At 43.1% G+C, this 26535-nt stretch overlaps 1 protein-coding gene across 1 annotated transcript; it reads right to left on the bottom strand.

The window, feature by feature from the left end:
* Positions 1–3231: 3231 nt before the first annotated feature.
* On the bottom strand, positions 3232–22244 carry LOC307124464 (polymeric immunoglobulin receptor-like). The gene is made up of 9 exons (XM_079813670.1): positions 21336–22244; positions 16585–16773; positions 16121–16429; positions 15576–15881; positions 15154–15480; positions 4166–4267; positions 3980–4081; positions 3737–3780; positions 3232–3622 (listed from the first exon to the last, which is right to left on the bottom strand). Exons 2-9 carry the CDS (start codon positions 16622–16624, stop codon positions 3266–3268), a joined length of 1587 nt encoding a protein of 528 aa, XP_079669796.1. The 5' UTR covers positions 16625–16773; positions 21336–22244; the 3' UTR covers positions 3232–3265.
* Positions 22245–26535: the final 4291 nt, after the last annotated feature.

Genomic DNA, 26535 nt, shown 5'->3' with positions numbered 1-26535 from the left:
TTAATGGACTTTAAAGGACATTAACACAAGCATATCTTTGCTCAGTCAACTTGAAAGGACTCCGACGAGACAAATTTCCTTTTCCTCCCATCACATCAGCGCATCGGCGCGGCCCAGCCAAGCTGGTTGTTTCCTTTGAAGATCGACGCGCTCCGCGACACGGCCGACCTTCTGAGGGTGGATGGGATGAACTTTCCCTTCCAAGACACTCCCTTCTAAACACCTTTAAATCTCCCGCGGACCGTCTAAGCGCCGGAAGGACCAAACGGAGAGAGAGCTTCAGCGCACAAACACTCTGAGAAACGCCAACGCACGCATCTTGCTTTACACAATGTTACAGGAATGTTTACATAGTTATAACTATTGGCAGAAGAATTCGCTTTTTTGTGTGTTCGCACTGCAGGAACTCAGAACGATTTTAGATATTATGGTAAATTAGCTATTTCAGAGTAGGGTCTAACTCAGCACAATAGGAACTATCATTGACGTAAGTGTATGTTGATTGACCGAACGCATGCCATTCAAAACACTGGTATATGTAGCACTTCAAGTTGTCGTAAGAGATTTCGTCTCTAAGCCCTCCTTTTCACTCTTTCAATCGCGTAACTTCTGCTTCTGCATTCCATCTACATTATCATGAAACACATGACACACAACAAAAACACGGCTCTGATCACAGTGTCCTCCATCCTACAGTCTTTGACATTGTTGAATGTGGCGATTAAATAACTTAGCTGTTGGCCAACTTACGTCACTCCAGAGTTCCTTCTGGCAGTGTGAATGCAACCAGGAAAATGGCCCTAAATTTAGTTCCTATAACTGTGTTCCTATAGCTACCTCGTGTGAAAGACCCTCATTATCACCAAGGAAACAGCAATTAAGAACACAGGAACCATGGAATGAAACGGAAATCAAAATAAGAGTAATTGAACAGAAATCTAACTACACAGCAAAATCCCCAGTGTTAAATTAACACTCCTCAGTGTACATATGTGTCCACACTACAGGGTGTTAAAAGTAACACTTAAGAAGTGTTAAAGTTAATGAGATAATTAAGTGATTAATTAAGTTATGATTGACCATTAGTGATGAGAAACACAAGAACTACAACTGACTTCAGTCACAGCTTTAGATGAAATCAACTGAAGATAAAAGAAGACATTAAATCTCTGAAGATCTCAGCAGAGGAGGATTAAACAACTCCACAAACAGCATTACCAGCTTCACACATTACTAACCAGACTGACTTTATTTCTGTCAGACGACTACAGAAGCTCTTATTGAGAATTACATTTTTTGTTGAAACTTTTTTAATGTCACCATCATGGTGATTAGTGTTTTCTTTAGTTGGCCAGTTTGATGACATTTTAATGTTAGTGTTTCTCTGGCTGCTGTAACTGAGTTTGCAATGGCAAGAAAAGCAAGAGTAAACACAATCAGATGCTGTTGACTGCTCAGTGATAAGAGTATGATAATTGTAAAGTGATTTAAATCATTGATTAACTTTGTTTTTACTGTGATTCCAGGAAAGATCCAGATTGGTTTTAATCAGTAGAGCTGAATATGTTTTAAAGCAGATTGTATACTAATCATTTCTAACTCCTGCGAGATTAACTCACACACAGACATAAAGAATCAGCCTATGAATCTCAACAATGGTGACATGCTTCATGCCTCAATGCATTCTGGGAGCCATGGATGAGTTTTGCATGATGCACCCAGAATGCATTGCGGCATTAAGCATGTCACCATTGTTGAGATTCATAGGCTGATTCTTGATGTCTGTGTGTGAGTTAATCTCGCAGGAGTTAGAAGTGCTTATTGTGTGATGTGTTATTAAACCGGAAAACAAGACTTGTGTACATATTTTAAACATTGATCAGTTTATCTGATGAAAACACTGCTGGATCTCCTGCTGAAGAGTCACAAGGCTACTATAATCAATGACTCTCAGGAGAACAGCAAATAAGGCACCATATGATGAAAACAACTGTATCACCAACAACAAGCCAACATTATCTGTCATCAACTTGTCATCATCAATTTTCTCTTGCTGTTCTCACTGTAACAAACAGCTACAGCAGGCAGAGAGAAAGTGCTGACAAGTCAAGGGTGAAGAGCCCAACTAAAGCAACACTGATCACCATAATGGTGGCGTCAAACAAAACTATTATTTTCAATAAATCATCAACATCTAAACCTCAGTAAGAGCTTCTGTAGACGTCTGACAGAAATAAAGTCAGTCTGGTTAGTAATGTGTGAAGCTGGTAATGCTGTTTGTGGAGTTGTTTAATCCTCCTCTGCTGAGATCTTCAGAGATTTAATGTCTTCTTTTATCTTCAGTTGATTTCATCTAAAACTGTGGCTGAAGTCAGTTGTAGTTCTTGTGTTTCTCATCACTAATGGTCAATCATAACTTAATTAATCACTTAATTATCTCATTAACTTTAACACTTCTTAAGTGTTACTTTTAACACCCTGTAGTGTGGACACATATGTACACTGAGGAGTGTTAATTTAACACTGGGGATTTTGCTGTGTACATGTGACAGCAGAGGATTTGAGGACCGAGGTGAAGCCGGTGGGAGTGAGGACACAGGTGGAACCAGAGGGCTGGAGAGTCAGGGTGATGCCACTGGACCGGAGGGCCAAGGTTGAACTGGAGGATTTGAGGACTGAGGTGGAGCTGTGGGGCTTGGAACACTGAGTTGGAGCCGGTGGGAGTGACGACACAGGCGTAGAGGGATGGAGAAACTTGGTGGAGCAGATGGAATGGAGAGCTCAGGCACAGCCACTTCACTGTGGTGAAGCCAAGGCAATAACAGACCAAGTCAGAGTCTTAAGGAAGAGGGACCACAGTGAAACTGGAGAGATGGAGGGGGCAGAGCCAGGAAGCCGGATGGAACAAGGAACTAGGGTGAACAAGTGAAGGAGTCAGAGCTTGGGTACCAGACAGGATCAGCAGAGGAGGTGGTGTTGCGAGACTGGACTGTACTAGCAGAGGAGGAAAGGCCAGGAATCTGGTCTAAACCTGAGTGAAACAAGCCAGGTGTGAGCGGCGGGGAAGGAGAGAGCCCAGGGGTGGGAGTCCATTCCAGGGTATCCAGATCAATAAGTGCTTGTTTTGGGATTGACATGGCAAAAGGCTCTAGCTCTGGGGTGTACATGAACTATTAGTATTAGTAATAAAAATACCAAACAAGCAGACTTAATACCAAAGACAAGATGATAAAAAATTATCTCATTTATATTCTGCTGTGGCTTGTCATACACTGAGATGATTGACAGCAGCGTATTCACTGTAATCCTGATTGTTCCTGATACTGTCAGGACAGTCCGATTCCTTGTGGAAATTCACCACTGCGTAATTCAGATCCTCAGCAGATGTGATGCGGCACTGAGACTCACCAGTGGCTTTCTCAACTGTAGCATAAATGCATTTAGAAGAATCAGAGGGGCTTTTGGGTAATTGAGCAGTGGCATAAACAGTGTCAGAAGAATCAGAGGGGTTTATGGGTAATTGAGCAGTGGCATAAACAGTATCAGAAGAAGCAGAGGGGTTTGTGGGTAATTTTTTGTGAGTGTCTTTAATGTCTGCATAATCACAATCAGTGTGAGAAACCTGAGGAGAGACAGAGACATTATTTACAGCTCTGAAGATCATCAGGATGGAAGGCATTAGACATTAATATCATTATGAACAAACATCAACATTTTAAACAGTAACTGGACTCACCACTTCATGTTTTCCTGGTCCAGTCTGAGATGATGAATCACCGCCTGGCAAAAACAAGCGTTCTAAATTAATGACATTATATCACATTTCAACACTGATGTCTTGTGTAAATGTTTTACATATCATCAAATATCTGTATTTTGTAGTTGTAGCGACAGATTCAAACTGTAAAGTAAATCATTATGTTTTAAACTTGGTATAAATGGAGTTTTTATATCGAAAGTAGTTAAGAATGAGTTTTACCTCGAGACTGATTCTTCTTATAGAGAAACAGTAATAAGAGTCCAGCGATGATCAGAACCAGAAGAACCAGAAACAGAACCAGAGGGACGGTAAGAGAAGAGCCTAAAAACAAGAGATAATAATAATCAGAGAAATGATTCTGAGATAAATATCATGTATGTTTATATTATTTTAGCACAAGGGTACCTGTTAGCATGTTAGGAGACGCTGCTGTGATGTTAGACGTAGAGGACAGGGGTGGTGATGATGACTGTAATGATGATGATGTCGTTTCTAGACCACCTGTATCTAAAACAATAATAAAATAGAGGGATAATTAAACTGTTCTTCTAAAGGATTTCTTTCATTCTTTCTTTCACCCCAGACACAGACTTGACATTAGGGATGGGCATTCGATTACATTTTCTTAGTCGATCATCGGGAGAATGAATACAATTAATTATTTAACTTTTATAATTAAAAAAATGCAATGAATACAAAAATACAGCGTGTTGTTCCTCGATGAGACCTTTATTACAAGATCAACTTGTGGCAGACAGTTAAACTACAGTATGTTCAGTTAGGCAAACCGAACATATATGCGTGTGCATATGCGGTGCTCTAAAGCAGCGGAACCTGCAGCTGCGAGCCGGCCTTAAACAGAGACCTCATTTGTTCCAAAATAATAATAATAAAAAAGAATCATGTTAAACAATAACTTAAAAAAAAAACATAATACTTAGATCTGACAGGTTGTCAACATGTAACTCAAAACTGGCAGGCTTTCTGTGAACAGGACCACTGAGTTCATTTGCCAGTCATCACAAGCCGTGTTTCCATTCAATTTCGCAAAAACTCCCATATATCGCAAAAAAGTTTGTTTTTCAGGCAATTCGAAAAAGGACATTTTCGCCAAAATGCCATGGAAACCTGGTCACCTGGTACGGTCACACATTGCTCCCACACAGGGCCTACATATTATTTTTTCCACTCAAGTAATAACGAGATCTTATGTTGTTAAAACAACATATATTTTATAATAAGGGCAGTGGCATAACTTTAACCTAGTAGGCTAATAACTATCTTAGGCCTACTGTTATTAAGACATTCAAGAAATGTATTAAAACAGAAAGACGCTATAGTTTCAGCCTTACAGCCCAGTAACGCACGTCAATCCATTCCCGACAATCTTCGTTTGCTACTTATTTATTAAATATACAGGCAAATAGTGAATTATACATTGATCAAAATTAAAATACAGTTTATACAAAACAAAATGAATTTTAAAGAAAGACTTTCTAGAAAACACAATTCAATGAAGTGCTCAGAATCCATGTCCCAGACATATGCGCATCTGATGTTTACTCATGCTACTCACTTTTCATAATCAACATATGAAATAAAAATTATAATATTTTAACATAGCCTAACTATATGAAACTAAATAGGCTACGTTTTCTTTAACCCTTTGTCGAAAGAAGTCGTCTGCGCCTTCTGATGGATTTTTTCCTTTAAGACAGCGCGGAAACAAATCACAATACTCCATAATGTCAAGCCATACTACAGATAAGTGCAAGATATATATAAATATAATAAACAGTAAACTCTCTTCTTTTATTTGTGTACACTCACAATAATGGCAAAGGCCGCAGATTCTGGGAACAGATTATTTTGCACTCCACTCCAAACGCTGTCTTCATTTCAAAAATACATTGTGTTTATTAAACGCAAAGTTTTTCATTTCAAAAGCATTTCTAAATTCAGTTTATAGGTCCAACAAACGAAATTCCAAGCCAGAATAACGAAGTGGTAAAAAAAACCTTTGAGTTATCACCATGAAGATTCAAACTTTTCGCTCGTCTCTGTATGTGGCAATGCGTCACACCTGGCATACGCAAAAGGGGATTATGCTTTACAGATAAGGTTATGTTTGGACAGAAGATGAGACAGAGTTCTTTATTAAACTCATAAAAAACAATAGAATATAAAATGCCACAATTTATCATAACACCTCATTTGTGCCGCTCAAGTATAAGGTGCTTTCCTTGCCATCAGTGCTTGGATAACACACACGTCTCCTTCCATTAAAAATAATGGCTGGGATATATATAAACCTAACAATATACATAGCATAATTTTTGGAATGACTATCACGAGAAGAAAAAAAATATTTTAGTCGCAAAACATCAGTTAATGGAAACGCCGTCATTTCGCAATATTTTTTTATCGACCTTTAGAAAATATCACAAAAGTTTTGGGCAAATCTGTAATGGAAACGCGGCGAATGCTGTAGTGGCAGATTATGGTGATGTAGCTCTCAGCTGTTAAAGCGGTCCAGCAGTCTGTAGTTAGAGCAACTCTCTCAGCTTTGCTCAATTCTTTTAACAGCTGATGCTTTCGTTCTTCGTAGTGAGTTTCTACCAGTCTGGTGATGGTACGTCGTGATGGAATTTGATATGCTGGTTCCAATAAATGTATCAGTTCTCAAAAACCATTGCCCTCAACAATACTTAAGAGCAAAATATCCAACTCAATGAACTTGCACACAGCAAAATCCCCAGTGTTAAATTAACACTCCTCAGTGTACATATGTGTCCACACTACAGGGTGTTAAAAGTAACACTTAAGAAGTGTTAAAGTTAATGAGATAATTAAGTGATTAATTAAGTTATGATTGACCATTAGTGATGAGAAACACAAGAACTACAACTGACTTCAGCCACAGTTTTAGATGAAATCCACTGAAGATAAAAGAAGACATTAAATCTCTGAAGATCTCAGCAGAGGAGGATTAAACAACTCCACAAACAGCATTACCAGCTTCACACATTACTAACCAGACTGACTTTATTTCTGTCAGACGTCTACAGAAGCTCTTACTGAGGTTTAGATGTTTATGATTTATTGCAAATAATAGTTTTGTTTGACGCCACCATTATGGTGATCAGTGTTGCTTTAGTTGGGCTCTTGACCCTTGACTTGTCAGCATTTTTTCTCTCTGGCTGCTGTAACTGTTTGTTACGGTGAGAACAGCAAGAGAAAATTTACGATGACAAGTTGATGACAGATGATGTTGGCTTGTTGTTGATGATACAGTTGTTATTATCATATGGTGCCTTATTTGCTGTTGTCCTGAGAGTCATGGATTATAGTAGCCTTGTGACTCTTCAGCAGGAGATCCAGCAGTGTTTTCATCAGATAAACTGATCAATGTTTAAAACATGTACACAAGTCTTGTTTTCCGGTTTAATAACACATCACACAATAAGCACCTCTAACTCCTGCGAGATTAACTCACACACAGACATCAAGAATCAGCCTATGAATCTCAACAATGGTGACATGCTTCATGCCGCAATGCATTCTGGGTGCATCATGCAAAACTCATCCATGGCTCCCAGAATGCATTGCGGCATGAAGCATGTCACCATTGTTGAGATTCATAGGCTGATTTTTTATGTCTGTGTGTGAGTTAATCTCGCAGGAGTTACAAGTGATTAGTGTAGAATCTGCTTTATAACCTTATTCAGCTCTACTGATTAAAACCAATCTGCATCTTTCCTGGAATCACAATAAAAACAAAGTTAATCAGTGACTTAAATCACTATACAATGATCATATTCTTATCACTGAGCAGCCAACAGCATCTGTTTGTGTTTACTCTTGCTTTTTTTGCCATAGCAAACTCAGATACAGCAGCCAGAGAAACACTAACATAAAAAGTCATCAAACTGCCCAACTAAAGAACACACTGATCACCATGATGGTGACATTAAAAATGTAATTTTCAATAAGAGCTTCTGTAGTTGTCTGACAGAAATAAAGTCAGTCTGGTTAGTAATGTGTGAAGCTGGTAATGCTGTTTGTGGAGTTGTTTAATCCTCTGCTGAGATCTTCAGAGATTTAATGTGTTCTTTTATCTTCAGTTGATTTCATCTAAAGCTGTGGCTGAAGTCAGTTGTAGTTCTTGTGTTTCTCATCACTAATGGTCAATCATCACTTAATTAATCACTTAATTATCTCATTAACTTTAACACTTCTTAAATGTTACTTTTAACACCCTGTAGTGTGGACACATATGTACACTGAGGAGTGTTAATTTAACACTGGGGATTTTGCTGTGCAGATCCCTTGGGTAATTTTCTCTGCTCGTTGTGCATCACAGCTCTGAGTCCGTGCTAACGCCGACTTGATGCTAGGTTGAGCCTGAGAACAGGATGCACCGCCACCGACATTAACCAGGGACGGACGCACTTTGTTTAAGTGCACAGTAAAATCCCCAGTGTTAAATTAACACTGCTCAGAGCACATATGGTCCCACTCTACAGAGTGTTAAAGTAACACTGAATCAGTGTTAAAGTTAATAAGATAATTGAGAGATTAATTAAGAGATGATTGGCCATTAGTGATGAACACCTGATGATAATGAGTAGAATCACTGAAGGAAAGAGAAAAAGAAAAACACAAGAACTACGACTGACTATAAAAAAGACATTAAATCTCTGAAGATCTCAGTAGAGGAGGATTAAACAACTCCACAAACAGCATTACCAGCTTCACACATTACTAACCAGATTTACTTGATTTCTGTCAGACTCTTATTGTGAATTAACAGATTTTTGTTTGATTTTGTTGTGAAAATTGTTAGTTTTTAATTTGACCATCATGGTGATCAGTGTTTTCTTTAGTTGGGCAGTTTGATGACTTTTTAACATTAGTGTTTCTCTGGCTGCTGTAACTGTGTTTGCTATGGCAAGAAAAGCAAGAGAAACACAATCAGATGCTGTCGGCTGCTCGATGATGAGAATATGATTAGTGTATAGTGATTTAATTCATCGATTTTATGACTGAGTATGAGCAATATACTATTAACTTTTTTTTAATTGTGATTCTAGAAGAGATCCAACACGGTTTTAATCAGAAAAGCTTTATAAGTTTTGAAATAAATTGTACACTAATCACTTCTAACTCCTGCGAGATTAACTCACACACAGACATCAAGAATCTGCCTATGAATCTCAACAATGGTGACATGCTTCATGCCACAATGCATTCTGGGAGCCATAGATGAGTTTTGCGTGATGCACCCAGAATGCATTGCGGCATGTCACCATTGTTGAGATTTATAGGCTGATTCTTGATGTCTATGTGTGAGTTAAACTCGTAGGAGTTAGAAGTGCTTGTTGTGTGATGTGTTATTAAACGCAGCACAAAACTTATGTAAACATTTTTTGATAATCGTTTAGTTTATCTGATGAAAACATTGCTGGATCTTCTGCCCTACAGTCACAAGGCTACTATAATCAATGACTCTCAGGAGATCAGCAAATAAGGCCATTATATGATGATAACAACTGTTTCTTAAACAACAAGCATCAAGTTTCTCTTACCGTTTTCACCGTAACGAACAGTTACAGCAGCCAGAGAAAAACTTGTGTTAACAAGTCAAGGGTCAAGAGCCCAACTAAAGCAAATCCTGATCACCATAATGGTAACTTCAACTTTTATTTTCAATAAAACATCAACATCTAAACCTCAATAAGAGCTTCTGTAGACGTCTGACAGAAATCAAGTAAATCTGGTTAGTAATGTGTGAAGCTGGTAATGCTGTTTGTGGAGTTGTTTAATCCTCCTCTGCTGAGATCTTCAGAGATTTAATGTCTTTTTAATTGCCAGTTGTAGTTCTTGTGTTTTTCTTTTTTCTCTTTTCTTCAGTGATTTTGCTTATTATCATCAGGTGTTATCACTAATGGTCAATAATCACTTAAAGGGGTGGTAAACCACATTCTTTTGAAGGCTTGACTGTGTTTGTGGGGTGCACTGTAACATGTGTTCATGCTTCGTTTAAAAAAAAATTGCCTTATTTTTCATATATTTGACCTTTATTCTACACTGCTCTGTCCCTCCTTGTAAAACGGTCTGATGCTTTCCGGGTTGTATGAAGCCAGTCCCTCAAAAATACGCAGTGGGCTCTGATTGGTTAGCTGGCCTAGTGTGTTGTGATTCGCTAAACGCCTAGTGCACGTATGTCGGAAACGTCACGCCCCTTCCCTTCACCGGTAGACTGTGCTTTGGTCATAGAAACAACGGCGTCAATAAAACCATACCAATCTGAGCCCGAATCAGACCCAGAACATTTGAGTGAAGATGATCGAGCAGAACCTGTTCAGTCCTCAAGAGTAAAGACTGTGGGTCTATAGTGATCGCTACTGAATGGCACTTTAACTTTTGTATTTTTAGAACGATTATAGCCAAATATCTGTCGCAAGAACTAACCCAAAACGAACACTAAGCACTGGCTTTAACTAGTAAGTTAGCCAAATCACACACAGAAGCATGTTTAGCATGCCTGAAGATAAACAATACATAAAAGCTCTAATCAAAGAATCATTTACACTACTGTCAGGTTAGCTGTTGAGATTTAAACGTTAGTGTATGTAACGATAGGTGTTCGTCGGATAACGTTAAGTATGAATGAGCATTTAACAGACTGGTTTGCAGAACAGTGTTGTCATCTGTTTACTTCCTTGCTACAACATATTACAGGAAAACACATCGATGAAAAATAAATCAGACTTACAGGTTGTGGCCCGTGAACAGCTTCTGTTTGTAAATCCAGCTTTCAGGACAAGCCGTTGTGCATATCCTGTATTGAACTCGCGAAGTTTGTGGAAGTTTGTGTTGTCCTCCGTGAAATGTGCAGCGCGCGCGTCGTGCATCCAAGCACCGGCAGTGTTTTTTACACGCAGCTGACGTTGTGCAAATGCGGCATTGAAATCGCGAAGACGGTGGATGTTTAGATGTTTTCCTCTGTTGTGCTGCAGGGAGCCCCTGCGCGCGCCTGATTCCCCGCTGACTCAAACACACGTGCATATAACATGCTGTATGTTAAACGCTCTGCAACGCACCCCCGTCCCTATGAAGGCTGAACAGAGCAAGTACCCCAGACCTGCAATCCGGATGAATATAACAGCGTTTCCTTGGCATCGCGGCAACAACACTCCAGCCTAACTAACTTATACCACAACAGCGCCGCGATACAAAATGGCCTCACCCCCCCTTAGTTAATATTCTCGGAGGAGGGGTTTATGTAAATATTGGGCCTGCTGATGTCAGCAAAACCTGGAGAAATGTCTGTAGTCGCCTACTGGCCGTTTGCTGTAGTCCTTAGAAACTGATTTCTTTAAAAGCAAATATCTCCCTTTGCTTTAAACTTTGAACGTTGTGACTTTGCAGATGTTGTTTATGCTCAAGCAGCAACATTACACGCTAGCTAAAGTTAGAATAGTGAAATCGTGGTTTACCACCCCTTTAATTAATCTCTTAATTATCTCATTAACTTTAACACTGATTCAGTGTTACTTTAACACTCTGTAGAGTGGGACCATATGTGCTCTGAGCAGTGTTAATTTAACACTGGGGATTTTACTGTGTGGTACATCAGTTGAGTCGTGGCCGTGTTGTACTTATACACGGCATCGCATTGTTTGCAGTGAACTTCACCACACAGTGAAATTCATTTAATTGCTTCAAGACTCACACTACGCAACACAATCTGCATTAGATTAAAAAAAAATGCATTAGATTAATCGATAACAAATCAACGTGATCAACAAAATTCTTAATGATCAATTAAAGGTCCTATTCTTCGTGATCCCATTTTTCAAACTTTAGTTAGTGTGTAATGTTGCTGTTAGAGCATAAATAATACCTGTAAAATTATAAAGCTCAAAGTTCAATGCCAAGCGAGATATTTTATTTAACAGAAGTTCCCTTTCAAAGCCTACAGCGAACGGCCAGTTTGGACTACATCCCTGTACTTCCTGCTTTAATTACGTCAGTAGAACAGTTTGTTGACTAACCTCCGCCCATAAGAATACGCGAAAAAAGGGGCGTGGTCTTGTTGCTCCCTCGTGGAGAAGAGGAAGTGTTGCGTTCGGTTCGGTTCGGTTGCGTTTGTCGCCATGTCGTTCAGACGCTGTTATTTTCATTCCGGAGTCAAATCACCTTTGTTTGGCCTTCAGGGGCTGTAGTTTGAGCGCGTTCATCTCCCCGTTATGGTAAAAGGCGGGACCTTTCCGGGCAACGTGAGCTAAGCTGCTGTCGAATCACAACACGGGAACCGCTGGCACAATCAGAACTCGTTACGTATTTCTGAAGGAGGGACTTCATAGAACGAGGAAATTCTCAGGCCGTTTTTAGGACAGTGAAAACAGCGGTATACAGATAAGTAAATTGTGTGAAAAATACTGTGTTTTTTTACACATGAAACATGAACACATGTTATATTGCACACTGTAAACACAATCAAAGCTTCAAAAAAACACGAAAAACGGGACCTTTAAGACACCCTACTTGACATCATGTCTTTTAATGGTCATTGATGTCATTCCCTTACACAGAATTCATATTTGCTGATGCACAGCACAACAGTTTTTTCAGGGATTTAAAAATAGACACATACTGTATGTTTTCTCATTTTTGAATAATATAAGCACTCAAATGTGGGTCAAATATGGACAAACCAAACTGTTGGGCTAAATATTTAATTGAAAATGTAACCCAACGGTTGGGTTTGACCATATTTGACCCACATTTGGGTAAAAACAACCCAGCATTTTTTAGAGTGAACCAGCACAAACGAAGGAACAAAATTACAGGGTGTTTTTAAATCTGTACGCACCCTTAACTTTAGTACAAGTGTGGTAAAGTTGACTAACAGACATACTGAAAACTGCACTTGTACTGTATCCAAATGACAACACTGAAGTACAAAGACTGTAGCAATGCAGTGTCCAAATTGCCACACTAATGCAGCAACACCAAACACTGTAGTAAGACCAAATTACCACATGCACAAACTTTCACACTTTGTTCAGATGTCCAGTTCCTGAGCTCACACACACTGCTGTAGATCTTCTCAAGAAAATGGCATGTATACTTCAGTATCTCCACCAATGGTTGATCTACTACAACACAATCTATAACAGGGTTTGCCCAAGATGTAGGGAATGAGAATATGAATGTACCAGAGCACGACAACAACGTCTAAACAACTCAAGATGTTTCAAATGAACCCATTACATTCTACATAAAGGACATGAAGAATAACACTATCACAAATGCAAACACTGACCAGTGCATTTGCATAACAGCACCAGATATCTACACAAAACACTTTTAACTGCAGAGACGGAAGTAATACGGCAGCTCACTTTTGTGAGGACACTTCCTCTTTTTAACTGTGGTTTGTGACTTACAGTATATACTTACCTATTCGGTAACACTTTATTTTAAGGGTCCAGAATAATGCATTAGCTAAGCATTAATTAAGGGTTAACTTGTTCACAACTAAGCATTAGTTAAGCACGAACACACTAGTAATTAATGATTAATTTTACATTTTAAGGGTCCGTAATTATGCATTAGTTAAACTAGTAATTAATGATTTGCTTGTTCACAATTATGCATTAGTTAAGCATGGACACAATAGTTACGTTAGGATGAGGATTAAACGTTCACAATAGTGAACGTTTAATCCTCATTAATTATGGCACTTATTGAGTTATCACTAAACATTTCGCTGTTTGTGACTTCTGCTGCAAACTCGGTTCAAAGGATTACGTTAAACAAAACTTCACTTTAAAACTCTAAAATGAATAACATTTCTGTAATCATTTAACCATTATTTATCATGTAATACTTATTGTATACTGTGGACACAATGACTAGAAAGTACACCAAAACGCAACATAAATTCACAAAATACACCAATTTAATTTGTTTGCTGTAATCCACATCTTTAGAATCCATATGATGATCTTTATCCAGCGATCTTCATCTTCATGTTCAACAGCGACCGTAAACAAAGCCTGCACGCTATATGAATTCAAAAATCTCACTTTACGGCAGTGATATCAAATGCTCATTGGCTCTCGCCTGCTTCGTCACAGATTGCGACATGCCGTGTTTAGTGTTTGAATGAGAAACGCGCACACGCCTTCAAATAGTGGAGTGAAGCTTAAATTAAATAACTTAAATTCTCTATATCGCCAGAGAGGACTCCGACTGCAACACATTGTCATTTGGACTACTATTGGTACCGCTTTTGACATTTTCACAATAAAGAAATGATTGTGATTATTCTTTTGTTCGTTTTTTCTTTATAAGTTCACCCTAACGTTACATACTTTTAAGAAATGTTTATATTTAGGTTTAGAGGTTTGAGTGAGATTAGTGGCTCAACATATCATTGTAATGCTATATTGTTACTAAAATTAAAATTTTCCAAAACATTTCTGCTCATTAAGTTGTATTGTCATTTTTTATTCTCTGTTTGTTATGTTTGGGTTTAGGGATATAACATGTATCTATAAAATGGTAAAAGGGGAATTGTACATCTTTTTTCATGATATAAAATAGATTTTTCGTTTTTTTTTTTTTTCTGTAATACATAATACGTTTGTTTCAATGTTAACCTTACGTTAAACTATTTATCCAAATATACAACAAAAGTATGTTTTGTGTCCGTAAAAGCTGCTTATTCTGGTCAATAAACTTAAATATCACTGAATAAGTGCCATAATTAATGAGGATTTAAACTTTCACTTTAGAATAGGGGGTCAAATTGCCTTTATTAGTACTTTATTAATGGTAGTTAGGCTTAATTATTGGCTTATTCTGGTTAATAAACTTAAATATCATTCAATAAGTGCAATAATTAATGAGAATAAAACTTTCACTTCAGAATAGGGGCTCAAATTGTCTTTATTACACTATTTTAGCAATTTATAACGGCAAAATCAGCAGCAATTAAACATAATTACTAGCTTATTGTTCAGTTAACTTAACAGAAAATACAGACATATAATTACACAGCTACAGAAAAATAATATATGGCTTGTTAAGTTGTAAATAATGTCTAATATGCTCTTACTGTAATGTTAAGTTAATCATTAATAACTATTGTGTCCATGCTTAACTAATGCTTAGTTGTGAACAAGTTAACCCTTAATTAATGCTTAACTAATGCATTATTCTGGACCCTTAAAATAAAGTGTTACCAAATATGCCTGTGTGAACCTACAAGAATAGAATAAGCCTGGTTCTTCACTCTCTTTGTACAGTCAAGCAACATGACACAATACTCACAGTTGAATTATGATTAATATCACATTATATAAAATCCTCTGTACCTGTAACATTGATCAGCACTCGTGTGATGAAGCTCTTGTGTCCTTGATCAGACTGAACTCCACACCAGTATTCTGAATCTTGTTCAGTCACATGACTGATGCTTCCCGTCAGGAGCTGCTCTTCTCTGTCATCATACAGCTGGATCTTTCCCTCACTCCTCCATCTTCTGCTCTCCTTCACAGACGTCTCTTTAGCACAGAGATCAGCTCCAGATCTCCAGCAGAGAAACTTCACATCACTCCTGTGGGATTGTGGGTATTTGCAGCTGATGTTCACAGATCCTCCTGCAGCAGCTGATAGACTGATGCTCTTCACACAACAATCATCTGTTTGACATCCAAATAAAGTGCAGCGATGTTACAATGAGCAGATATATTCATGATTCTGTCAAATAATGCATGAGTGACTGAAAGCGGCTCACCCTTCTTAATGTCCAGATTAAACTCAGAGGAGACACTGTAGTCTTCAGAGACTTTGACTGTAATCTTATATTCTCCAGAGTCGTTCTCATTCAGCTCTCTGATAAACACACGTAAGAGACCTGCAGATCTGTCATCATGAACGCTGTGTTTCTGTTCTGCTGCTCTGTTAGTGTTTATTACAGGAAAACATTGACCTGATGCAGTTTTACAGACATATTTCTCATGGTTATTGAGTTTCATCTCATATTTGTAGTTTATAATGACGTTTCCTCCTGAATATCCCGTCACACTTCTGATTCTTTGACCTGTTCAACACAAACCCAGATCATTTGTCATTTTGTTCTCAATATAAACACATATCTGCTCTTTTTGTGAATTTATGAATGCAGGTCCAGATTATGAGTGTAAATGTTACATCAGGAGATAAAAAGGTTATTGATGCGTCTGTTATGAGTTAGACGTGTGAACGGCATTAATTACAGTCAGTGTTGAGTATCGTGATGTTGTGGAGATCGTCATGGGTTTGAGGCTCTCAGTTACTCACCTGTTATAACCTTCAGCTTCACTTCAGTGTGGGGATCTATTCCAACTCTTTCAGTTGCACAGTAGTACGTGTCAGAATCCCCTTGACTCAGATCTCTGATGGTCACAGTGAAGACTGCTGAACTTGTGTCGTCATACAGAGAGAATCTTCCAGAATCAACCCATTTATTTTTCTCATTAGTCTTGATTTGGTCTTTGCACTTGGACCACTGTCCTTTACAAAAATACTTCACATTTGTCTTTAATCCTTCATCATATCTGCATGTGATCGTGACTCCGCCTCCTGAATATCCCGTCAAGCTCACGACACCTACAACAAACCAGCATCTTCATAAAAACACTAAAATGAGAATGAATAGAGATGAACTTTTTAAAAACCAATTGAACAACATGAACTGAAGTGAAAGACTCTCCTCATCAAATCTATGCTGTTGTTAGTGATTTACTCTGAGTTCAGATTCTTACCAGGAATCATCAGCAGAGTGAAAGTCCAGATGATCTTCATTCTTCTCTCTTATTAAATGATCTTCTCTGTTGTCAGTAGATTCAGTTCTTCTGAAGCTCTCGATGTGTGTTCAGATGAGCTTTGAGTGTTTCTTTCCTGGTTACATGTTTAACATGAAGTGCTGAATGTGACAGAGACGCCCACTTCCTCTGAGAGAGAGAGAGAGAGAGAGAGATGGAGAGAGAGAGAGAGAGAGAGAGAGAGAGAGAGAGATGGAGAGAGAGAGAGAGAGAGAGAGAGAGAGAGAGAGAGAGAGAGAGAGAGAGATAAAGAGGGAAGTGAAAGTAAGACACTGGACACTTGATGGACACACAAACAGCATTAGTTCACATGGTCACTTTAAATACATGTTTCTGATTGATTAATTATGAAATATTACCGGTGAAAATATCAATACCACTTTAAGATTTAACTTAATAATCACCCAAACATCATTCATGTCATCAATACACATAATTTATGTATTTCAGTTTGAATAAAATTTGCCATTTAATTACTAAATATCTTCATAATAAGTTACATATAATATCATTAAATATGATACAAATGAATCTGTTCATCCATCTGTTGGGTTTTATCTTTATTTGAATGACTTCAGTGAATCTGGTCTCCACAGGGACACATATGAAACACATCAGATAAAACCTGCTGGAAACCACAAACCACAAAAGAGTGACTCAAATAAAAGTGAAGCTGGAGTGAGAAAGTCTTGAGGACTGAGAGTCAAGCGTCTTGTGACAGGGTGACGTATGCGTTCGGGACTACATTTCCCATAAGCCCTTGGGTTAGCGTAATGCCTACGTCTTCACGTACTAAATAGACGCACCGTAGCGTAGCCTGTTCTGACTGTTCTCATTCATTCATTGTGCAAACAAGCGTGAGCTCGCATCAGGTAACTTATGTTCGACTGTGTTTTAGAAATAGAAATTTAATGAAGAGGATCTCCTGATAACAGAAGAGAGTCACTGCTCATGTTCAGAAAATGTACAATTACATTCGTGTCACAATTCTGTGTTTTTGTGTGTGTGTGATTCATGTATTTCATTGAATGTGACGAAACAATAAACAGAATATTAGGAATATAATTAAAAATGAATGTGTGCACATAAAAAAATGTATCAACAAAAAAAACATTAAATTATTTTACTGTTCTTCTTTATTTTACTTTATTCCCTCTAAATCCATTTAAATTGCTTTCTGCAAGTTTTGCAATCAGTAAAATGACCTTTATTTTCATTACAAAACACCACACTGTTAAAACATTGAGGAGGGTCCAGCTGCGGCTTGGGCGTTCCCGTCATGAAACAAGAATGCCTATTGGGCGTTCCTGGTAGCATTTCATCGACCAATCGCGATGAGTTTCGCAAGGCACACTGGGTATGATGTCATTTCCCCTTCCATATTGGCAATTTTACCTTGTGATATGTTTCCCGAGAGAAGAAGTAGTAGTAGTTGTCCAGTGGTCATTCGATGAGAGATTATGTCAGTAAGTAGACTATCGTTTATTTCGACAACATTGAGTGGGAAGTATTCTCATTTATATGAAGGGATGACAGAACCGGGTGTTTCCAAGCAGGTAGGGTTGCCACCTTCAGTGAAAAATCTGAAAATTCTGTCATCATTTACTCGCCCTCATGTTGTTTCAAACCTGTATGAATTTATTTGCTCTGCTGAACACAAAAGAAGATATTTTGAAGAAAGTTTGTACCCAGGATGCTTTGGGGCACCATTGACTTCCATAGTTGGAATGTACAGTATCTTCCTATGTGTTCAACATAAAGACATTTTATACAGGTTTGGAACAACTTGAGGGTGAGTAAATATAATGGCATAATTTTGATTTTTGGGTGAACTGTCCCTTTAAGCAGTCATTCTGAACCAGTAATCACTTTTTGTGACTGAAATTCAAAAATGAAATGAAATTCATAATTTATTTAAATTATGACTACATTGTTATGTAATTATGTGTCCCATTTTTATCTCTATATATATATATATATATATATATATATATATATATATATATATATATATATATATATATATATATATATATATATATATATATATATATATATATATTTAAATGTCATAAGCTTTATATGACAGGATTATTTATTATGTATTATAAATATAGCCTAGCTAAATGATAAATGAATAATAACATTAATTAGGCTATAATCTATTAATTAACCTGTCTAAAAAATATAATAATTCTGTCTGCCAAGCTCTGATAATATTATATTAATATATCATCCATTAAAAAACCAAACAATAGGCCTACCTTTATAAGCAGGGATGTGTCGGTCACCGCATGTTGTTTTAAGCCAGTCAGTCTGAGACACTGAAATGCTTCTGCAAGTGTGCAGTTGGCCTGAGGTTCATCATGAGTTACTGGACAGACCCATTGATACCTTTTTCTATTCAGCTCTATATCTGGAGATCCTCTTGTGTTCAAACGTTGGATGCGAGCTCGACATGTTTTTTAAAAAAACGTGCGAGTGTACAGCACTCGAGAGACGCTGCCGCTATGGCAACAAAGCCGCAAAAACGCAACCACGCGCAAATGAACTTCTCTACTACTTATTGTGAAATTGATTTCTTTATATTTGCTATTCGTGTTCTCCACACTGCAAAATCCTTATGTGTTTATTGAACTATGTGTGGACCTGTGTAAAATACGGGACAAATTGCGTCCCGTATTGGTTTGATACGGACACGTCATTATGCTTGTAAATACGGGACGATTCCGTATTTCACAGGACGGGTGGCAACCCTACGAGCAGGAGAAGAACCAGCGAACAAACCGTGGAGCTCGTTCCTAAACGAGGGGCTGAATGGTTTGGTTAACTTTTCTATATGTTTTGTTGACCATTTTATGTGGATAAGGAACAGGCTGCGATGTCAAGTTAGCAATGCTAGTGTGCGCGTGAGGCGCCGGCGCGGCCACAGGAATATTTGTCCTTCTGGGAAACGTTACTCTGTAATTTTTGGTCATACGAATAGAAGCAAGACATGATTCAAAACTGTAAAGCTTTTGTAAAATACAGAAGACAAGCACGATGCCGTTTTTTGCCGTCTCAGGTTTTTTTCCCGTGAACTTTGGACCACGTCGCAATGAACCTAAGCTCAGCAAACTTTTTCCTTTCGTTTTGTTAATCTGTAATTATTTAAGCGAAATAGACTATATTTCAAGTATATGCCTATATTAGTTTTATTCTGTTTTCTCCGTTCACAGAAGCGCTTTAAGTGCGTTATGTGACGTTGTGTGGATCCATCTTCTACACTCCTGCAATTTTCTCTGGTTTCAAAAACAAAAAGTTGCCTACAACCTGGCCTGCTTTCAATTTCCACTGAAATGTAAGCCTAATTGTTTGACAGTTACATATATATCCTCGGAAAAACTAACGCCACCACACTGCCATTGCGATTTACCTATGATGATTGACCTATGATTTCACTCATGTTGATATTGGCTATATGTGTCAATATCACATTTGCACATTCTGTACTATTTGAATTCGTGATTGGTTGACTGGCAAATTAAAATATTTAACAGAACGGTAAAATAACGTCATTAACCGGTTAATGGCCATTTCAAATAAGCGCACTGTTCAGAAAGATTAAATTTGACTTAATTGTTTCCATTTCTGGTTAGGTTCCTGTCAAAATTTCGTTCGTTTGTTTTCGTTCATTGAACGGGTTCGGAGCCCTGATCGCTGCTACATTTTAAATTTGAAAGTACAATGTTTACATTTAGCATTTTATATAGCAATATTTTATTTTGGGCCTGTAATAATTTGTTTTTGAAAAGTGTTTTTTATGTCATTCATATTTTATATTTCTATATTCCTAATCAAACATTTGCCCAGAAGTTCTAAATAAAGGGAGAAAAATAATCACATATGAATGAGTAAATATTTGTGTGTGTGTGTGTGTGTGTATGTATGTGTATGTATGTATATATATATATATATATATATATATATATCGATATGAGATATGAGATTTTGGTCATATCGCCCAGCCCTACTAGAAGCTAGAGTTTGCAGCGAAGACTTTGTCATTTATTTTAGTAAGTAGTTAACATTACCACATTACATTAAGTTGGATGTTAACGTGTTAGCTTGAATGGTAAGAAGCATGAAGTTGTGGCCACGCTGCTTCGTTATGGTGACACAGATAATGTTGGTGGGCGCGTTGCCTCGTTCTGGTGGTAGGTAACTTTGTTTAACATTTATAGACGCGCATTGTTTACTAACTTAGTTTTCACGTAGTTAGTTTTTTAACATAGTTTTAGTTTTCTCATGTGAGGATTCCTTGGATTCAACGCAGCATGAAGTAGCTAGTGCTAGGAGGGTGAGAAAAGTTGAGCTTGGCTAATGTTCTCCATATATCTCTAATCTATAGCTACATCTGTCAATTTTGCCAAGCGGCCACAAGCCTCAGGCCACAAGATGTTTTGAGAAAGGATGCCAATTTCTCCACTGCCCCTTTTGCCCACTTTATAAGGGTGACTTCTCAAAAGTGGAAACACATTTACAGTCGCATCTGGAAACAGTGGTACAGCATGGAGGTATGTTTGCTGATTGCTGATTGCTGATTCATTGGTTTAGATTAATAACCTTTGTGTTGATGATATGAAGAAGGCACTTATTAACTTATCCAAACACGAAGAGTTATTATTGTTTTATAGTAATTGTTTTTTTACCTTCCTTTCAGAGTTTATGATGTATAACTGCAAATGGGGCTGCAGAAAGGAGTCCCACTACCACTGCTGTGCCAACTCCACCCTCAGCCAGCAGAAGGCCATCTCCACCCTCAGCCAGCAGAAGGCCAACTCCACCCTCAGCTAGCAGAAGGCCAACTCCACCCTCAGCCAGCAGAAGGCCAACTCCACCCTCAGCCAGCAGAAGGCCAACTCCACCCTCAGCAGCAGAAGGCCAACTCCACCCTCAGCCAGCAGAAGGCCAACTCCACCCTCAGCCAGCAGAAGGACAGCCCCACCCTCAGCCAGCAGAAGGCCAACTCCACCCTCAGCCAGCAGAAGGCCAACTCCACCCTCAGCCAGCAGAAGGCCAGCCCCACCCTCAGCCAGCAGAAGGCCAGCCCCACCCTCAGCCAGCAGAAGGCCATTTCCACCGTCAGCCAGCAGAAGGCCAACTCCACCCTCAGCCAGCAGAAGGCCAACTCCACCCTCAGCCAGCAGAAGGCCAACTCCACCCTCAGCCAGCAGAAGGCCAGCCCCACCCTCAGCCAGCCGAAGGCCAACTCCACCCTCAGCCAGCAGAAGGCCAACTCCACCCTTAGCCAGCAGAAGGCCAGCCCCACCCTCAGCTAGCAGAAGGCCAGCCCCACCCTCAGCCAGCAGAAGGCCAGCCCCACCCTCAGCCAGCAGAAGGCCAACTCCACCCTCAGCCAGCAGAAGGCCAACTCCACCCTCAGCTAGCAGAAGGCCAGCCCCACCCTCAGCCAGCAGAAGGCCAACTCCACCCTCAGCCAGCAGAAGGCCAACTCCACCCTCAGCCAGCAGAAGGCCAACTCCACCCTCAGCCAGCAGAAGGCCAGCCCCACCCTCAGCCAGCAGAAGGCCAACTCCACCCTCAGCCAGCAGAAGGACAACTCCACCCTCAGCCAGCAGAAGGACAACTCCACCCTCAGCCAGCAGAAGGCCAACTCCACCCTCAGCCAGCAGAAGGCCAGCCCCACCCTCAGCCAGCAGAAGGCCAACTCCACCCTCAGCCAGCAGAAGGCCAGCCCCACCCTCGGCCAGCAGAAGGCAAGCCCCACCCTCGGCCAGCAGAAGGCCAGCCCCACCCTCAGCCAGCAGAAGGCCAGCCCCACCCTCAGCCAGCAGAAGGCCAACTCCACCCTCAGCCAGCAGAAGGCCAACTCCACCCTCAGCTAGCAGAAGGCCAGCCCCACCCTCAGCCAGCAGAAGGCCAACTCCACCCTCAGCCAGCAGAAGGCCAACTCCACCCTCAGCCAGCAGAAGGCCAACTCCACCCTCAGCCAGCAGAAGGCCAGCCCCACCCTCAGCCAGCAGAAGGCCAACTCCACCCTTTAGCCAGCAGAAGGACAACTCCACCCTCAGCCAGCAGAAGGCCAACTCCACCCTCAGCCAGCAGAAGGCCAACTCCACCCTCAGCCAGCAGAAGGCCAGCCCCACCCTCAGCCAGCAGAAGGCCAACTCCACCCTCAGCCAGCAGAAGGCCAACTCCACCCTCAGCCAGCAGAAGGCCAGCCCCACCCTCAGCCAGCAGAAGGCCAGCCCCACCCTCAGCCAGCAGAAGGCAATTTCCACCGTCAGCCAGCAGAAGGCCAACTCCACCCTCAGCCAGCAGAAGGCCAACTCCACCCTCAGCCAGCAGAAGGCCAACTCCACCCTCAGCCAGCAGAAGGCCAGCCCCACCCTCAGCCAGCCGAAGGCCAACTCCACCCTCAGCCAGCAGAAGGCCAACTCCACCCTCAGCCAGCAGAAGGCCAGCCCCACCCTCAGCTAGCAGAAGGCTAGCCCCACCCTCAGCCAGCAGAAGGCCAGCCCCACCCTCAGCCAGCAGAAGGCCAACTCCACCCTCAGCCAGCAGAAGGCCAACTCCACCCTCAGCCAGCAGAAGGCCAACTCCACCCTCAGCCAGCAGAAGGCCAGCCCCACCCTCAGCCAGCAGAAGGCCAACTCCACCCTCAGCCAGCAGAAGGACAACTCCACCCTCAGCCAGCAGAAGGACAACTCCACCCTCAGCCAGCAGAAGGCCAACTCCACCCTCAGCCAGCAGAAGGCCAGCCCCACCCTCAGCCAGCAGAAGGCCAACTCCACCCTCAGCCAGCAGAAGGCCAGCCCCACCCTCGGCCAGCAGAAGGCAAGCCCCACCCTCGGCCAGCAGAAGGCCAGCCCCACCCTCAGCCAGCAGAAGGCCAGCCCCACCCTCAGCCAGCAGAAGGCCAACTCCACCCTCAGCCAGCAGAAGGCCAACTCCACCCTCAGCTAGCAGAAGGCCAGCCCCACCCTCAGCCAGCAGAAGGCCAACTCCACCCTCAGCCAGCAGAAGGCCAACTCCACCCTCAGCCAGCAGAAGGCCAACACCACCCTCAGCCAGCAGAAGGCCAGCCCCACCCTCAGCCAGCGGAAGGCCAACTCCACCCTTTAGCCAGCAGAAGGACAACTCCACCCTCAGCCAGCAGAAGGCCAACTCCACCCTCAGCCAGCAGAAGGCCAACTCCACCCTCAGCCAGCAGAAGGCCAGCCCCACCCTCAGCCAGCAGAAGGCCAACTCCACCCTCAGCCAGCAGAAGGCCAGCCCCACCCTCGGCCAGCAGAAGGCAAGCCCCACCCTCGGCCAGCAGAAGGCCAGCCCCACCCTCAGCCAGCAGAAGGCCAGCCCCACCCTCGGCCAGCAGAAGGCCAACTCCACCCTCAGCCAGCAGAAGGCCAGCCCCACCCTCAGCCAGCAGAAGGCCAACTCCACCCTCAGCCAGCAGAAGGCCAGCCCCACCCTCGGCCAGCAGAAGGCAAGCCCCACCCTCGGCCAGCAGAAGGCCAGCCCCACCCTCAGCCAGCAGAAGGCCAGCCCCACCCTCAGCCAGCAGAAGGCCAACTCCACCCTCAGCCAGCAGAAGGCCAACTCCACCCTCAGCTAGCAGAAGGCCAGCCCCACCCTCAGCCAGCAGAAGGCCAACTCCACCCTCAGCCAGCAGAAGGCCAACTCCACCCTCAGCCAGCAGAAGGCCAACACCACCCTCAGCCAGCAGAAGGCCAGCCCCACCCTCAGCCAGCGGAAGGCCAACTCCACCCTTTAGCCAGCAGAAGGACAACTCCACCCTCAGCCAGCAGAAGGCCAACTCCACCCTCAGCCAGCAGAAGGCCAACTCCACCCTCAGCCAGCAGAAGGCCAGCCCCACCCTCAGCCAGCAGAAGGCCAACTCCACCCTCAGCCAGCAGAAGGCCAGCCCCACCCTCGGCCAGCAGAAGGCAAGCCCCACCCTCGGCCAGCAGAAGGCCAGCCCCACCCTCAGCCAGCAGAAGGCCAGCCCCACCCTCAGCCAGCAGAAGGCCAACTCCACCCTCAGCCAGCAGAAGGCCAACTCCACCCTCAGCTAGCAGAAGGCCAGCCCCACCCTCAGCCAGCAGAAGGCCAACTCCACCCTCAGCCAGCAGAAGGCCAACTCCACCCTCAGCCAGCAGAAGGCCAACTCCACCCTCAGCCAGCAGAAGGCCAGCCCCACCCTCAGCCAGCAGAAGGCCAACTCCACCCTTTAGCCAGCAGAAGGACAACTCCACCCTCAGCCAGCAGAAGGCCAACTCCACCCTCAGCCAGCAGAAGGCCAACTCCACCCTCAGCCAGCAGAAGGCCAACTCCACCCTCAGCCAGCAGAAGGCCAGCCCCACCCTCAGCCAGCAGAAGGCCAACTCCACCCTCAGCCAGCAGAAGGCCAACTCCACCCTCAGCCAGCAGAAGGCCAGCCCCACCCTCAGCCAGCAGAAGGCCAGCCCCACCCTCAGCCAGCAGAAGGCAATTTCCACCGTCAGCCAGCAGAAGGCCAACTCCACCCTCAGCCAGCAGAAGGCCAACTCCACCCTCAGCCAGCAGAAGGCCAGCCCCACCCTCAGCCAGCCGAAGGCCAACTCCACCCTCAGCCAGCAGAAGGCCAACTCCACCCTCAGCCAGCAGAAGGCCAGCCCCACCCTCAGCTAGCAGAAGGCTAGCCCCACCCTCAGCCAGCAGAAGGCCAGCCCCACCCTCAGCCAGCAGAAGGCCAACTCCACCCTCAGCCAGCAGAAGGCCAACTCCACCCTCAGCCAGCAGAAGGCCAACTCCACCCTCAGCCAGCAGAAGGCCAGCCCCACCCTCAGCCAGCAGAAGGCCAACTCCACCCTCAGCCAGCAGAAGGACAACTCCACCCTCAGCCAGCAGAAGGACAACTCCACCCTCAGCCAGCAGAAGGCCAACTCCACCCTCAGCCAGCAGAAGGCCAGCCCCACCCTCAGCCAGCAGAAGGCCAACTCCACCCTCAGCCAGCAGAAGGCCAGCCCCACCCTCGGCCAGCAGAAGGCAAGCCCCACCCTCGGCCAGCAGAAGGCCAGCCCCACCCTCAGCCAGCAGAAGGCCAGCCCCACCCTCAGCCAGCAGAAGGCCAACTCCACCCTCAGCCAGCAGAAGGCCAACTCCACCCTCAGCTAGCAGAAGGCCAGCCCCACCCTCAGCCAGCAGAAGGCCAACTCCACCCTCAGCCAGCAGAAGGCCAACTCCACCCTCAGCCAGCAGAAGGCCAACACCACCCTCAGCCAGCAGAAGGCCAGCCCCACCCTCAGCCAGCGGAAGGCCAACTCCACCCTTTAGCCAGCAGAAGGACAACTCCACCCTCAGCCAGCAGAAGGCCAACTCCACCCTCAGCCAGCAGAAGGCCAACTCCACCCTCAGCCAGCAGAAGGCCAGCCCCACCCTCAGCCAGCAGAAGGCCAACTCCACCCTCAGCCAGCAGAAGGCCAGCCCCACCCTCGGCCAGCAGAAGGCAAGCCCCACCCTCGGCCAGCAGAAGGCCAGCCCCACCCTCAGCCAGCAGAAGGCCAGCCCCACCCTCAGCCAGCAGAAGGCCAACTCCACCCTCAGCCAGCAGAAGGCCAACTCCACCCTCAGCTAGCAGAAGGCCAGCCCCACCCTCAGCCAGCAGAAGGCCAACTCCACCCTCAGCCAGCAGAAGGCCAACTCCACCCTCAGCCAGCAGAAGGCCAACTCCACCCTCAGCCAGCAGAAGGCCAGCCCCACCCTCAGCCAGCAGAAGGCCAACTCCACCCTCAGCCAGCAGAAGGACAACTCCACCCTCAGCCAGCAGAAGGCCAACTCCACCCTCAGCCAGCAGAAGGCCAACTCCACCCTCAGCCAGCAGAAGGCCAGCCCCACCCTCAGCCAGCA

Source organism: Gobio gobio (genome assembly GCF_949357685.1).
Source record: "Gobio gobio genome assembly, chromosome: 3".
In the NCBI taxonomy this organism is placed as follows: domain Eukaryota; kingdom Metazoa; phylum Chordata; class Actinopteri; order Cypriniformes; family Gobionidae; genus Gobio; species Gobio gobio.
Note: the sequence above shows the minus strand (reverse complement) of the source record. Positions and strands in the feature narration are given on the sequence as shown.